The 16000-nt window shown below is 41.5% G+C and overlaps 1 protein-coding gene across 24 annotated transcripts in view; it reads left to right on the top strand.

The window, feature by feature from the left end:
* Window positions 1-343: 343 nt before the first annotated feature.
* Window positions 344-16000, top strand: part of LOC110519948 (E3 ubiquitin-protein ligase MYCBP2) — a 344395-nt gene continuing 328738 nt past the window's right edge. For all 24 annotated transcript variants that reach the window (XM_036974062.1, XM_036974063.1, XM_036974061.1 and 21 more), the window contains exons 1-2: window positions 344-1039; window positions 9108-9183. In XM_036974062.1, coding sequence (XP_036829957.1) covers window positions 780-1039; window positions 9108-9183 — 336 coding nt within the window. In that variant the 5' untranslated portion in view covers window positions 344-779. The remainder of the gene's footprint in view (window positions 1040-9107; window positions 9184-16000) is intronic.

The raw sequence follows: 16000 nt of genomic DNA, 5'->3' as shown, positions 1-16000 counted from the left end.
CCAAGTAGCCAATTATTTTCCATTTGATATGGTTGCCATGGTTACTGACAATATCCTTAAAATTAAGGCCAAGCCTTAACAAAAACATGAATAGATTCAAAAGCAGACTATTTAGGCCTAACTTGATTTTTGCATTGTCCTTGAATGAAATTCCTTGTTTTCAAAATAATAACTAGCTACATATTTATAAAAACGGAATTATTTTCTCTTACAAAACACTGTTAATTATTTATCGGGAATTGTAAATACGAAGAATTATATTACAATATGCAGTGACAGTGTCCTAGAATAATACCATTACTATTACAAATACAGTATTATGTGCATGGAAATGTATCCCAGCATGCATGCTTGACAGCGAAACGACGAACAGGGAAGGATGATGAAGCTAAAATGGCAGCTCAACTGACGGTGCTGCCAATTCGGGGTGAAGAAATACACAAGGAACAAACTAGAACAAAAGGCGATATGACACATTTTCTTTGATTCTTCTTTGCTTTAATCCCGAATTAAAAGACGATATGGTTTGAGATTCGGAATTCCGGGAAAGAAAGACCGATTCGACGCTCTGAAATTAGAAGCATATTTCCCAGTTGCATCGCGCGGGCTAAATTTTTTTCCGTTTTTGGAAGATACACTGGGATGTAACAATTCTGTTGTTTTGCAGGACAGGATGGACAAATGACGCGAAATATAGGCTTTTAAAATGACCGTTGAGATATAATTGAAAACTATCTAATTGTTTTTTAAATGTAATATATGCATTGTTCTCCAAAACGATGATGTGTGCTGCTGCTGCAGCCGGTGGAGGGATTCTTCCATCCACATCGCCTTCGATGAGGATAGGCATCAGGGTCATTTCTGGAGTTGGTGACGATTTCTCCTCCATTGGTATGGGTTCGTGTCAAACACCGGGAACCCAGTCGGATTGCCGAAGTCGGTACCAGCTTCTACTCTCTGGGCGAGCTTTGGCGGAAAGATACAGGAGGATTTATACCACGGCTATCAATGACAAAGAGCAAGGGATAAACCAAGGAAGGTAGGTTGGGTGAAAATGAGAAATGTCTGACACAAAGCTGGCTAGCCTTGTAGCTAGCTTGCAAATTAGCCCAACTACCTGGGTTTGTCACTCAACCAATATTGTTTGACTGCACGCTCACATCCACTTAGTCTACTAAACTAAACGATTTACGATGGAAAATCCATCTTATATCATGGAGTTATGTTTAATCGGCTAATATTCAGTTAGCCAGGCCAACCTCTCTACCTAGTTTGCTAGCAAGGTGGCTAGCTTTGACAGCTAGCTAGCAATCCAACACTTAGCAGTTTAACAGCTAACTGGCCACATGATAGCTGCCAGCGTTAACGTTAGTGTCCAGTCATAATAATTTTATTGTGGGAGACGGGTAGGTTCGTTTTGAATTCTCTGATTTACTCACATGCTGTTACCCATCAATTATGTTACTAGGTTAAATCGGTAACTTACTAGCCAACTAACTAGTAATGAGTAGTTAGCTAACCTAATTAGCTAGCCCGTTATTTAGCATAGCTAGCTAACGTTAGCTATCTACTCTAGTTGCGTTTTTGGTTCTTTTTTACGCACTGCAGTATACAGGCTTGCCAGCTTACGTCAGGACTGTACTCTACGTATGATCAATGCATGTTGGTGAATGTGTGTAGTTAGCTAGCTAGTCTATACATTCGGCAGGTAAATAAAAACAAATGCCAGTAGCTGCTTGATTTGACATCTCACGTAGCTAGCTAGATTGGATCGAACAATGTATGTGGTATAGATCCTATTTATTTACTAGTGGGGCTGTGTCATAGACCCTGAATGTTAGAGAATTGGTTTTAATTTCCAGCCATATTGGTCAGGGCGAAACCCAATTCAATTGGATTGAGTGGCAGTAGAGGCAGAAACCCGGTTTTACTTATGCAGGAAAATAAAGTTAAGTGAGATCTCAGAAATTGTGTAATATAATTGTCAACCAAAGATATTGTCATGTAATTCTAAATACAGTTAATACAAATGTTCTGTATAAATAGCCTCTAAAATGTGTAAACAGACCATAAATGTCAACATTTTTGTTTTCTTTGAAAGCTGTGAGTGCTATTATATGATACAGTATCACAACTTGTGTAAGTCTTATCATCCACAGATTCAGCGGTGTATGTTTGTGTATTAGAGGGCTTCGCGGATCCGTGTGGACCCAATATTCTAAGGGGTCTGGGCCAGGTCCAGTTAGATTGGGATTGTGTCTCGGGTCTATGTAGCTACAGCTGATAGACCCATGAAGACCTCAATTGTGGATTGACTGCATTGTTTGAATGGAATATTGGCATATTGTCAGTTAAAGCTGCAATATGTAACCTTTTGGGTGACTGATTAAATTCACATAGCAATGTGAGTGTTTAGATCTATCATTCTCATTGAACGCAAGTCTAAGAAGTGGTAGATCTAGTCTATGTGCATTATTTCTATGCTTCCCATGCTTAAGTTTTGTTTTTGCATCTTACTTTGGGTTTTGTACACCAACTTTAAACAGCTGAAAATACTGTTTTTGGTTTAAAAAAAATATTTCAGTGGTTTAGATGATTGTTTTGTCACATTAACTAAAATTAGGCAAATTGAATCTGAATATAGCACTTTTCTATAATACATTTATTTTTATGGAATCATTCCTCTAAAACTGTCTGGTTGGCTAGCTAACAAACATTGCAGATCAATTCTTAAAATTAATTTTACACAATAGTGTATTACAGCATTGGCAAACCATGGTTGACCATCTCCCTGACCAAAATGGCTCACCTTTATCCCATCATAAGAGTGTTCATGCCGATTGTATTATTGTAATTCCTAATTATATGGTGTGTGGGCCCAAATTCACAGGGCTGTAGTAGCAACCCTACCCTGGCAAATGGTTCTATCAAAATTGACACCTCCAAAGTAGGTTTAGGAGCATTTCTGTAGAATTTACGCAGCTGGTTAGGAGAATTAACGTAGCAGTTTAGGATAATTAGGTTAAGGTTAGGAAAAGGGTTAGCTAAAATGGAAAAAAAATCTACTTTTGACATCAATTTGACAAAAACTGTTCCATCTAGGCATGACTCTGGCAAACGTAGCCAGTGCTTTTTTTCTCAGAGATAAAATGGTGGCCTTAACTGGGATTATACAGTGTATTCGGAAGGTATTCAGACTAGAGGTCGACCGATTAATCGGAATGGCCGAAGTTCTCATAATCGAAAATGTGTATTTTTGGATGCCGATTTGAATTATTATTTATTTTTTTACAACTTTATTTAAAGAGGCAAGTCGGTTAAGAACACATTCTTATTTTCAATGACAGCCTAGGAATGGTGTGTCAACTGCCTTGTTCAGAGGCAGAACAACAATTTTTACCATGTCAGTTCAGGGATTCAATCTTGCAACCTTACGGTTAACTAGTTCAACGCTCTCTAACCACTTGCCTCACGAGGAGCCTGCCTGTTACGTGAGTGCAGTAAGAAGCCAAGGTATGTTGCTATCTAGCATTAAACTTGTCTTATAAAAAACAATCAATCAATCATAACCACTAGTTAACTACACATGGTTGATATTACAAGTTTATCTAGCGTGTCCTGCGTTGCATTTAATTGATGCGGTGCGCATTCGCGAAAAAGGACTGTTGCTCCGTATACCTAACCATAAACATCAATGCCTTTCTTAAAATCAATACACAGAAGTATATATTTTTAAACCTGTATATTTAGCTAATAGAAAGGTTAGCAGGCTATATTATATTATGGTATATTCAAACAGTTTTAGAAACTTCAGTGTTTGAATGATGTCTGTGAGTATAACAGAACTCATATGGCAGGCTAAATCCTGAGAAAAAATCCAACCAGGAAGTGGGAAATCTGAGGTTTTTAGTTTTTCAATACTTTGCCTATCCAAGATAGGAAGTAAATCGGACCAAATTTCCGCTAAGGCTTCCTCTAGATTTCAACAGTCTTTAGAGCCTTGTTTGATGATTCTACTGTGAAGGAGGAGAGAATAAGAGCTGAGAGCTTTTCAAAAAGGACCGATCCAAATCTACTAATAATATGCATGTCTTAGTTTCTTGGCCTGAGTAGCAGGCAGTTTACTCTGGGCACCTTATTCATCCAAGCTACTCAATACTGCCCCCCAGCCTGAAGAAGTTAAGGACTCTCACACCATGAGAAATGAGATTATCTCTGGCCTGAATACCAAGTGTCAGGTCTGGAGGAAACCTGGCACTATCCCTACGGTGAAGTGGGACTGGGAGGCTAATCATGATTGATGCAAAGATAAACGTAGCAAAGTACAGAGATCCTTAATTAAGTCCTGAGCGCACTGGCGCAGGTTTTCAGGCTGGGCGAAGGTTCACCTTCCAACAGGACTACAACCCTAAGCGCACGTCCCGAAGCCAGACTTGCGTTGTCTTGGCTAAGTCTCAATGTACTTGAACCCTATCGAACATCTCTGAAGAGACCTGAAAATAGCTGTGCTGCAACACTCCCCATCCAACCTGACAGAGCTTGACAGAATCTGCAGAGAAGAATGGGAGAAACTCCCTAAATATAGGTGTGCCAAGCTTGTAGCGTCATGCCCATGAAGTCTCAACTCTGTAATCACTGTCAAAGGTGCTTCAACAAAGTACTGAATTAAAGGTCTGAATAATTATGTAAATGAGATATTTTAAGATTTTTTTTATACATTGGCAAAAATGTCTAACCCTGTTTTTGCTTTGTTATTATGGAGTATTGTGTGTAGATTGATGGAAGAAAATTATTTTATCAATTTTAGAATAAGGCTTTAACGCAACTGGAAAAAGTCAAGGGGTCTGAATACAATCTGGATGCTCTGTATGTATTTGAATTACTTCCACATGCAACTTGGATTAAGACTATGCAATTAGCCTTTTAACATGATTATTTACTCCATAAGATAAATAGCAATATGCAAGAGACTTGATAAACCATGGGCAATCAAGGAACGGTCATGAGATTGGAATTCTAATTACAAGTGTTTTTAATTACTTTGTACAATGTATTAAGCTTAAATTGCAAAGCAATGACAAGTATTACAAGGCATGATCAGAGCGGGACAAAGAAACCATGGATTGTGCCATAGCCCATAGCTCTTGGGAGAGGGAGAAAGAAAAATAAAGTGTAGGTATCTCACCACAGCAAGTCAGGAACATAGGCGAAAGAACAGCAAATCTAATACCCTTTTATAAGCATCTTAGTTGTTTGGATTCAAAATATGAGTTGTTGATTGATAGCATTACTGTAAAGTTAACCTCCAATCAGATATCAGACCTACAGGATGTTATCACAACAGAAGCTCTGCTTCTCAGAGGTGTGAAGATGGGGTTTGGCAAGATCAACACTGGGAATGCTGAATTCCTAAGATGACACAGTCAAGTCACTTCGGGGGCTTCCCTACAACTGGGTGTATTGATACACCATACAAAGTGTAATTAATAACTTCACCATGCTCAAAGGGATATTCCAATGTCTGCCCCCCCCAATCTACCAATAGGTGCCTTTTGCGAAGCATTGGAAATCCTCCCTGGTCTTTGTGGTTGTATGTGTTTGAAATTCACTGCTTAACTGAGGGATCTTAAAATTATCTCTGTGTTTGTCGTACAGAGAGGAGGTAGTTGTTTGAAAATCATGTTAAACACCTATTGCATACAGGGTCCATGCAACCTATTATACTGAACAAAAGTATAAACCCATTAAACAATTTTACTGAGTTAGTTTATGTAAGGAAATCAGTGAATTGAAATCCATTCATTAGGCCCTTACCTATGGATTTCACATGACTGGGCAGGGGCGCACCCATAGGTGGGCCCACTAGAGAGCCAGCCCCAACCAATCAGAATGAGGTTTTTCCCCACGAGGGCTTTATTAGACAAATACTTTTCAGTTTCATCATCTGTCCGGGTGGCTGGTCTCAAACGATACTGCAGGTGAAGAGGCCGGATGTGGCGATCCTGGGCTGGTGTGGTTACACATGGTCTGCTGTTGTGAGGCCGGTTGGACGTACTACCAAATTTTCAAACCTGATGTTACGGTAGAGAAATCAACATTCAATTCTTTGGCAACAGCTCTGGTGGACATTCCTGCAGTCAGCATGCCAGATGCACGCTTCCTTAAAACACAGACATCTGTGGCATTGTGAAACCGCACATTTTTATTGGCCTTTTGTTCCCAGCACAAGGTGAACCTGTGTAATGATCATGCCATTTAATCAGCTTCTTGATATGCCAAACCTGTCAGGTGGATGGATTATCTTGGCAAAGGAGAATTGCTCACTTACAGTTTGTACAACATTTGATGTTTTTTTTTGCTGATGGAACATTTCTGGGATTTTTTTATTTCAGCTCATGAAACATGGGATCTACACTTTATGTTGAAATGTATATATTTTTTTCAGTATGTAACTTGCTAAACATTTCTACTCCTGAACTTATTTACACTTGCCATAACAAAGGGATTGACTCAAGACATTTCAGCTTTTAAATTTTAAATAAGTTGTAAAACAATATGACAATTCCACTTTGACATTATCTCAATTTAATCAATTTTAAATTCAGGCTGTAACACAACAAAATGTCAATGTAAGGGGTTTGAATACTTTCTGAAGGTGCTGTGTCTGGTATCTGTATTTCTTGCCTTAACTAACGATAGTTAAGTTTGACAGGGTCTCCCGAGTGGTGCAGTGGTCTAAGGGCGCAGTGGTAGCTGTGCCACGAGATCCTGATTCGAGTCCAGGTTCTGTCGCAGTCGGCTGCGACCGGGAGACCCATGGGGCGGCGCACAATTTGGGTGACGCCTAACACAGGACTGACAGCTGATCGTCCTCGCAGTAGCAGACCACGTGTAACAACACCTGCACAGGATCTGTACATCCGAACATCACACCTGCGGGACAGGTACAGAATGGCAACAACAATTGCTCGAGTTACACCAGGAACCCACATCAGTGCACATCAGTGCTCCGACTGTCCGCAATTGGCTGAGAGAGACTAGACTGAGGGTTTGTAGTCCTGTTGTAAGGCAGGTCCTCACCAGACATCACCGGCAACAACGTTGCCTATGGGCACAAACCCACCGTCGCTGGAACAGACAGGACTGGCAAAAAGTGCTCTTCACTGAGTCACGGTTTTGTCTCACCAGGGGTGATGGTCAGATTCGCGTTTGTCGTCGAAGGAATGAGTGTTACACTGAGGCATTTACTCTGGAGCGGGATCGATGTGGAGGGTCCGTCATGGTTTGGGGTGGCATCATCGGACTGAGCTTGTTGTCATTGCAGGCAATCTCAACATTGTGCGTTACAGGGAAGACATCCTCCTCCCTCGTGGTACCCTTCCTGCAGGCTCATCCTGACTAGAGGTCGACCGATTAATCTGCATGGCCGATTTCAAGTTTTCACAACAATCTGCATTTTTGGACGCCTATTATGGCCGATTACATTGCAGTCCAAGAGGAGACTGCTTGGCACGCTGACCACCTGTTACGCGAGTGCAGCAAGGAGCCAAGATAAGTTGCTAGCTAGCATTAAACTTATCTTATAAAAAAAACAATCTTAACTAGTGAATGTTACCTACACATGGTTGATGTTATTATTAGTTAATCTAGCTTGTCCTGTGTTGCATATAATCAATGCGTTGCCTGTTAATTTATCATTGAATCACAGCCTACTTCGCCAAACGGGAGACTATTTAACAAGTGCATTCGTGAAAAAAGCACTGTCGTTGCACCAATGTGTACCTAACCATAAACATCAATGCCTTTCTTAAAATCAATACACATGTTTTTTTTAAACCTGCATTTTTAGTTAATATTGCCTGTTAACATGAATATCTTATAACTAGGGAAATTGTGTCACTTCTCTTGCGTTCTGTGCAAGCAGAGTCAGGGTATATGCAGCAGTTTGGGCTGCCTGGCTTGTTGCAAACTATGTGAAGACCATTTTTTCCTAACAAAGACCGTAATTAATTTGCCAGAATTGTACATAATTATGACATAACATTGAAGGTTGTGCAATGTAACAGCAATATTTAGACTTGTGGATGCCACCCGTTCGATAAGATACGGAACAGTTCCATATTTCACTGAAATAATAATGACCTGAGGGTCATATTTCTGTATGTTTGCTCTATCAAATCATAGACTTAATTCTAATAGTCTGACTGAGCGGCGCTTTCCTGTGTTTGCCAGTAGCTCTTCGCTGTGCTTCAAGCATTGCGCTGTTTATGACTTCAAGCCTATCAACTCCCGAGATTAGGCTGGCAATACTATAGTGCCTATAAGAACATCCAATAGTCAAAGGTATATGAAATAGAAATGGTATAGAGAGAAATAGTCCTACAACCTAAAACTTCTTAACTGGGAATATTGAAGACTCATGTTTAAAGGAAGCACCAACTTTTATATGTTCTGAGCAAGGAACTTAAACGCTACATGGCACATATTGCACTTTTACTTCTCCAACACTGTTTTTGCATTATTTAAACCAAATTGAACATGTTTCATTCTTTTTTTGAGACTAAATTTATTTTATTTATGTATTATATTAAGTTAAAATAAGTGTTCATTCAGTATTGTTGTAATTGTCATTTATTACAAATGTGTATATATAAAAATCGTCCGATTTGAATCATTTTCGTCTTTTTTTGGTCCTCCAATCGGTATCGGCGTTGAAAAATCATAATCGGTCGACCTTTAATCATGACATGACCCTCCAGCATGACAATGCCACCAGCCATACTGCTCGTTCTGTGCGTGACTTCCTGCAAGACAGGGATGTCGGTGTTCTACCGTGGCCAGCGAAGAGCCCGGATCTCAATCCCATTGAGCACGTCTGGAATCTGTTGGATCAGAGGGCTAGGGCCACCCCTCCCCCCAGAAATGTCTGGGAACTTGCCTTGGTGGAAGAGTGGGGTAACATCCCACAGCAAGAACTAACAAATCTGCGTCAATTTTTTTTACATGTATTTTTTTGCATGTGTTACCATATTGATTAGACATTTCTGTGATGGGCTATATGCCCAACTCTTACTGAATTTGCTATTTTATTTCACAATGTGTTTCAGGGGAAAGAAAACTTTGAGCAAGAAGAAGCTGAAACGGCGCCAAAAGGTCAAGTCAAAAGTCAAAACAAGAACCAAGGTAAGATATATTTTATTGGTACAAGAGGGACCTTTCTTTCCTTGTGAGTAACTCACTTTTTTTCAGAATGAAACATTGTTTTCATTGCAAATTTGTTGCTTTTTAGTTATTTTTGGTCAAAGAAAGTTGGAGTTGCCTATTGAGAATCTCAAGCTGAGAATAAAATGATATTTTCTTGTAATGCTTCACAGCATTTTATTTTCATGGTACAACTCGTATACATAACTACACCTCCTAGGCTATACACATGTAAGAGCACAGGCTTGCTTAGCTGGTTTTGCCGTTGATCAAATGAACTCTGCTGATTTTGATAACAACATTAATGCATTAGTTTCTCCCTCATTAATATTTAAGTTGGTTGCCAGGAACACCGTTTTACTTAGTCGGCTTGACCAACTGCCAGGGCTCCAGCTCTCTCACCTGGAAGAGTAGCTGGAGAAGGAGGTTGAAGTAGTAATGGGAGTGGGTCTGGCTTGGGTGTGATGGAGCTGTTGCTGAGCAACCTATGTGTTCCACATTTCCACGGACACCGTTGCCAGCCTGCCCTCCATCTCCTCACCTGTGCTAGAACTCTTTCCTTTGTGTTTCTCTGTGCAGGGCTAGGAATAAAATGGTGTAGTATAGTCTCCCAAACCTAAACAAACCCCCAGAGCTGATGTCGAAGCCTATTGGATATATTTATCTTTTCTTTCACATTGCAAGTGTCATCTGCACTGCGGTGGGACCCTGGTAATGCCTGGCTGTTGAGGACTTTCTTTCTTTAGCAGTTAAAACATTTCCCCTGTGAGTGTTTCCCCAAGCAGGCAGAGGGTAGAGCGATGCAGACAGGCACACCCCAAACATCAGACGGTGGGTGCGGCTGGTCCGATTTTCACTCATGCCTCTCTCATACAGGTGGGACTGGTTCCTTTCTCTCTGGCTCCCCTCTCTGATCTAGTGTGGGACTGGTCCTATTTCACGCCCGTTTCCCCTTCTGATACGGCTCGGGCCAGTTTGTGCTTTAGAACACGCCTCCCCCTCTGTCACAGCATGGTATTTAAAGATATACTCAGCGAAGTGACTTTGCACGAGCAGCACCACGATATTGCGACGAGTGAGACAGAAGGTTTAGTTCTCACAGCCAGACACTGTATGTGCGCAAGTTCGCTTCACGCAGTTACGTGGTAGATACGACAACGGAACTGTGGCAAAGTTGATCCACTTGATTCAGAACTCTTAGTTGTGTAAATTGACCCACTCTGCTGTTTACTTTCTGCACCTGTTATATCGCTGAGCCTACTTTTTTTCCCCAAGGGCCTCTTCCTCATTTGCCTGCTTCTCTGCTTACAAACACACACATGGGTGGAGTCTGGCATGGCAGGAGGAGGGGAAAAGGGAGGAATGCTATTGTAGTAGTTTCATCCTGAAGCAGTTTAATGCTTTTGCTATTCAGACTGCTTTTTTGTGTGTGGGAATATTATCATGTTCAAAACCACCTAAAACATCTCAACTAGAGGTCGACTGATTTAATCGGAATAGCCGATTTAATTAGGGCCGATTTCAAGTTTTCATAACAATCGGAAATCGGTATTTTTGGTTGCAGATTTTTTTTTGTTTTGTTTTTGTTGTATTAACTGCAGTACAGTTGTATTATTTTAATTTTTTTATTTAACTAGGCAAGTCAGTTAAGAACACATTCTTATTTTCAATGACGGCCTAGGAACGGTGGGTTAACTGCCTCGTTCAGGGGCAGAAAGACAGATTTTCACCTTGTCAGCTCGGGGGATCCATATTTGCAACCTTAGTTAACTAGTCCAACGCAATAACGACCTGCCTCTCTCTCGTTGCACTCCATAAGGAGACTGCCTGTTGCGCAAATGCAGTAAGCCAAGGGAAGTTGCTAGCTAGCATTAAACTTATCTTATAAAAAACTAGTGATTATGATTGATTGTTAACTACACATGATTGATGATATTACTAGAAATTATCTAGCGTGTCCTGTGTTGCATATAATCTGACTGAGCATACAAGTATCTGACTGAGCGGTGGTATGCAGAAGCAGGCAACATTCATTTTTGTGCGTTTTGCCAGTAGCTCTTCGTTGTGCGTCAAGCATTGCGCTGTTTATGACTTCAAACCTATCAACTCCCGAGATGAGGCTGGTGTGACCGAAGTGAAATGGCTGGTTAGTTAGCGCGCTAAGCGTGTCAAACTTCACTCGCTCTGAGCCTTGGGGTGGTTGTTTCCCTTGCTCTGCATGGGTAACGTCATAGGTATATGAAATACAAATGGTATAGTCCTATAATTCCTATACAAAACTACAACCTACAACTTCTTAACTGGGAATATTGAAGACTCATGTTATAGGAACCACAAGCTTTCATATGTTCTCATGTTCTGAGCAAGGAACTTAAACGCTTTCTTACATAGCACATATTGCACTTTTACTTTCTTCTCCAATGCTGTTTTTGCATTATTTAAACCAAATTGAACGTTTCATTTTTTACTTGAGACTAAATGTATTTTATTTATGTATTATATTAAGTTAAAATAAGTGTTCAGTCAGTATTGTTGTAATTGTCATTATTTTATATATATTTATATTTTCAATCGTTATCAGCTTTTTTTTGGTTGTCCAATAATCGGTATTGCCGTTGAAAAATCATAATTGGTCTACCTTTAATTTAAAAGCTCTAAAATAAAAGGTGAGATTGTACTGTCGCCTAATACAAAAAAATGTAGGCCCCCCTCCCTGGATTTCTATTTTTTTAATTTATTTAAACATTTAAAAAAAATATATATCTTGGTCGACTAAGAGTTTCAATCAATCGGTCAAAATGTTTAAACGTGTATTTTTCCATAGAGACATCCTGTGTTTGAATTAAATCAACTGAGCTTGTTTGATGCTTTAAGCACACAGTTTTTTTTTTTGTGTGGTTTTGTTGAATTTGACCCCTTTTTCTCCTCAATTTTGTGGTATCCAATTGTTTTAATTTGTCTCATCGCTACAACTCCCATACGGGCTCGGGAGAGACGAAGGTTGAAAGTCATGCGTCCTCCTCCGATACACAACCCAACCAAGCCGCACTGCTTCTTAACACAGCGCGCATCCAACCCGGAAGCCAGCCGCACCAATGTGCCGGAGGAAACACCGTGCACCTGGCAACCTTGGTTAGCGCGCACTGCGCCCGGCCCCACACAGGAGTCGCTGGTGCGCGATGAGACAAGGACATCCCTACCGGCCGAGCAACTCAATAGTAGGAAGGTGGGGGGGGGGGGGGGGGGGGGGGGGGGGGGCGCGCAACTCAATGGTAGAAAGGTGGGGGGGGACTCAATAGTAGGAAGGTGGGGGGGGGGCAAACCGGACGACGCTAGGCCAATTGTGCGACGCCCCACGGACCTCCCGGTCGCGGCCGGTTACGACAGAGCCTGGGCGCGAACCCAGAGTCTCTGATGGCACAGCTGGCGCTGCAGTACAGCGCCCTTAACCACTGTGCCACCCGGGAGGCCCTTTTAAGCACACAGTTTGATAAAATAATTAAGACACAAATGACTAGAAGGAATCTGACCAGTAATTTGTTTGATTCTGCCTGGCCCGGACTCAGACTTGCTGCGCTGTGTGACTAGTACCCATTGTTTCTCTTCTCCCAGCTGCGTTGACCACCACAGATCATCAGTATTTATCGCGGTGTCTGTGATGCTGAAACATAATTACAGCCATTCTCTTACTGAAATCTTCCATTTTGTTTAGGAAAAACATTCCCTATTTCCTCAAACCTTGCTTTCTTTACGTGACACGTACAGTGCATTCGGAAAGTTTTCAAAGACCTTGACTCTTTCCACATTTTTTTACTTTACAGCCTTATTCTGAAATTGATTACATCTTTTTTATTCACTATCTATAATACACAATACCACATAATGACAACAAAAACACTTTTGAGACTGATAAACGCCTTATTTACATCTTCAGACCTTTTGCGACAAGACTTGAAATTGAGCGCAGGTGCATCCTGTTTGCATTGATCATCTTTGATGTTTCTAAAAACTTGGAGTCAACCTGTGGTAAATCAATTGATTGGACATGATTTGGAAAGGCATACCTGTCTAAATAAGGTCTCACAGTTGACATTGCATGTAAGAGTAAAAACCAAACCATGATGTCGAAGGAATTGTCCGTAGAGCTCCGAGACAGGATTGTGTCAAGGCACAGATCTGGGGAAATGTACCAAAACATTTTTGCTGCATTGATGGTCCCCAAGAACACAGCGGCCTCCATCATTCTTAAATTGAAGAAGGTTGGAACCACACAGACTCTTCCTAGAGCTGGCCGCCCTGTCAAACTGAGAAATTGGGGGTAGAAGGGCCTTGGTCAGGGAGGTGACCAAGAAACCGATGGTCACTCTGAAAGAGCTCCAGAGTTCCTCTGTGGAGAGTGGAGAACCTTCCAGAAGGACAACCATCTCTGCAGCACTCCACCAATCAGGCCTTTATGGTAGTGGCCAGACGGAAGCCACTCCTCAGTAAAAGGAACATGACAGCCCGCTTGGAATTTGCCAAAAAGCACCTAAAGGACTCTGACCATGAGAAACAAGATTCTCTGATGAAACCAAGATTGATCACTTTGGCCTGAATGCCAAGTGTCACATCTGGAGGAAACCTGACACCATCCCTACTGTGAAGCATGCAGGTGGCAGCATCATGTGGTGGGGATTTATTTCAGTGGCACGGACCGGGAGACTAGTCAGGATTGAGAGAAAGATGAACGGAGCAAAGTTCATAGATCCTTGATGAAAACCTGCTCCATAGTGCTCAGGTGCGCCAAAGCTTGTAGCGTTATACCCAAGAATACTCAAGGCTGTGATTGCTGCCAAAGGTGCTTCAACAAAGTACTGAGTAAAGGGTCTGAATACTTATGTAAAAGTAATATATCAGTTCATTTTTGCAAGTTTTAGCTTTGTCTTTGTGGGGTGTTTGTGGATTGATGAGTAGAATGTAATACATTTTAGAACAAGGCTGTAACGAAACAAAATGTGGAGGTTATTTAGGACGTACTTCGGATCGCCAAAATATCCTAATTATTATGACCACACTTCCTCGAATCAAATATTCAGAGAATAAAAACCTCCAGGCTTCCTTTAACTGTACATTTATTGGAAAACAATTAAGAATTACAGGGGGCAGTCTGATTAAAAAATAAAATCCTGTCCGATTTGTCTTCAAGAATAACGGACATTCTGGAGTGATTACATACCCAACATTCTTTAGTAATACTAGTCCTGTGAGAATAGGTATTTTGTAATGTGCATGCTATGCATAGAATGCTTTTGGAAACTATTCAGCCCCCTTGATGACTTCCACGTGTTACAGTACAGCCTTATTCTAACAAGTAAGTGTAAGTAGTCCGGGTGGCCATTTTGATTATTTTGTTGAGCAGTCTTGGGGGTAGGAGCCGTTTTGAGTTAGAACCTGGCTCTCCGGTACTTCTTGCTGTGTGGAAGCAGGGACAACAGTCTATGACTTGGGTGACTGGAGTCTTTGACAATATTTTAGGGCTTTCCTCTGACACAGTATATAGGTCCTGGATGGCAGATAGCTTGGCCCCAGTGATGTATTGGGCCATACGCACTACCCTCTGTAGCGCCTTACAGAGCAGAGCAGTTGCCATACCAGGTGGTGATGCAACTGGCCAGGATGCTCTCGTTGGTTCAGCTGTAGAACTTTGAGGGTCTGGGAACCCATGCCTAATCTTTTCAGTCATCTGAGAGGGAAAAGGTTTTGTCGTGCCCTCTTCATGACTGTCTTGGTGTGTTTGGACAATGATAGTTTGTTGGCGATGTGGACACCAAGGAACTTGACGCTCTCGACCCGATCCACTACAGCCCTGTTGATGTTATTGGGGGCCTGTTTGGCCCTCCTTTTCCTGTAGTCCACAATCGTCTCTGGCTGGGCCACTCAAGGACATTCAGAGACTTGTCCTGAAGCCACTCCTGCGTTGTCTTGGCTGTGTGCTTAGGGTCGTTGTCCTGGAATGTGAACCTTTGCCCCAGTCTGAGGTCCTGAGCCCTATGGAGCAGGTTTTCTTCAAGGATCTCTCTCTACTTTGCTCCGTTCATCTTTCCCTCGATCCCGACTACTCTCCCAGTCCCTGTCGCTGAAAGAAATCCTCACAGCATGATGCTGCCACCCGCATGCTTCGTCGAAGGGATGGTGCCGGATTTCCTCCAGATGTGACGCTTGGCATTCAGGCCAAAGAGTTTTTATTCTTGGGTTCATCAGACCAGAAAATCTTGTTTCATGGTCTGAGAGTCTTTAGGTTCTTTTTTTTGGCAAACTCTAAGCGGGATGTCATGTTCCTTTTTACTGAGGAGTGACTTCCGTCTGGCCACTCTACCATAAATGCCTGATGGGTGGAGTGCTGCAGAGAAGGTTGCCCTTCTGGAAGGTTCTCCCATCTCCACAGAGGACCTCTAGATCTATGTGGGTTCTTGGTCAATTTCTATTAATATTTCCCCATTTTCATTTTGAGTAAGATTGTTATTTGACAACCTAGATAAAAAAAATGGAAGAAATATATATGTTTAGTTTGTTACCTGCCTAACAATTAGACAACCCCCCTTTCTCCTTACATTTATTGGCGTCAACCTATTGGACAATACACAACAGGCAGTAAAATGACACTCAGTTTCTGACCCCTTTAAAATGCAACTTATAAACCCCTAATGTATCCTCATTTTAAGGATTTTAAAATGGACTCATTCCAATTACAAGGCCCCATGTCCTGTATTGTTACTTTTCATCACTACCACCTTGAGTGGGGAGTGGGTAATTTGCGTGG

This window comes from Oncorhynchus mykiss, chromosome 3 (assembly GCF_013265735.2).
Source record: "Oncorhynchus mykiss isolate Arlee chromosome 3, USDA_OmykA_1.1, whole genome shotgun sequence".
Taxonomy (NCBI): Eukaryota; Metazoa; Chordata; class Actinopteri; order Salmoniformes; family Salmonidae; genus Oncorhynchus; species Oncorhynchus mykiss.
Note: the sequence above shows the minus strand (reverse complement) of the source record. Positions and strands in the feature narration are given on the sequence as shown.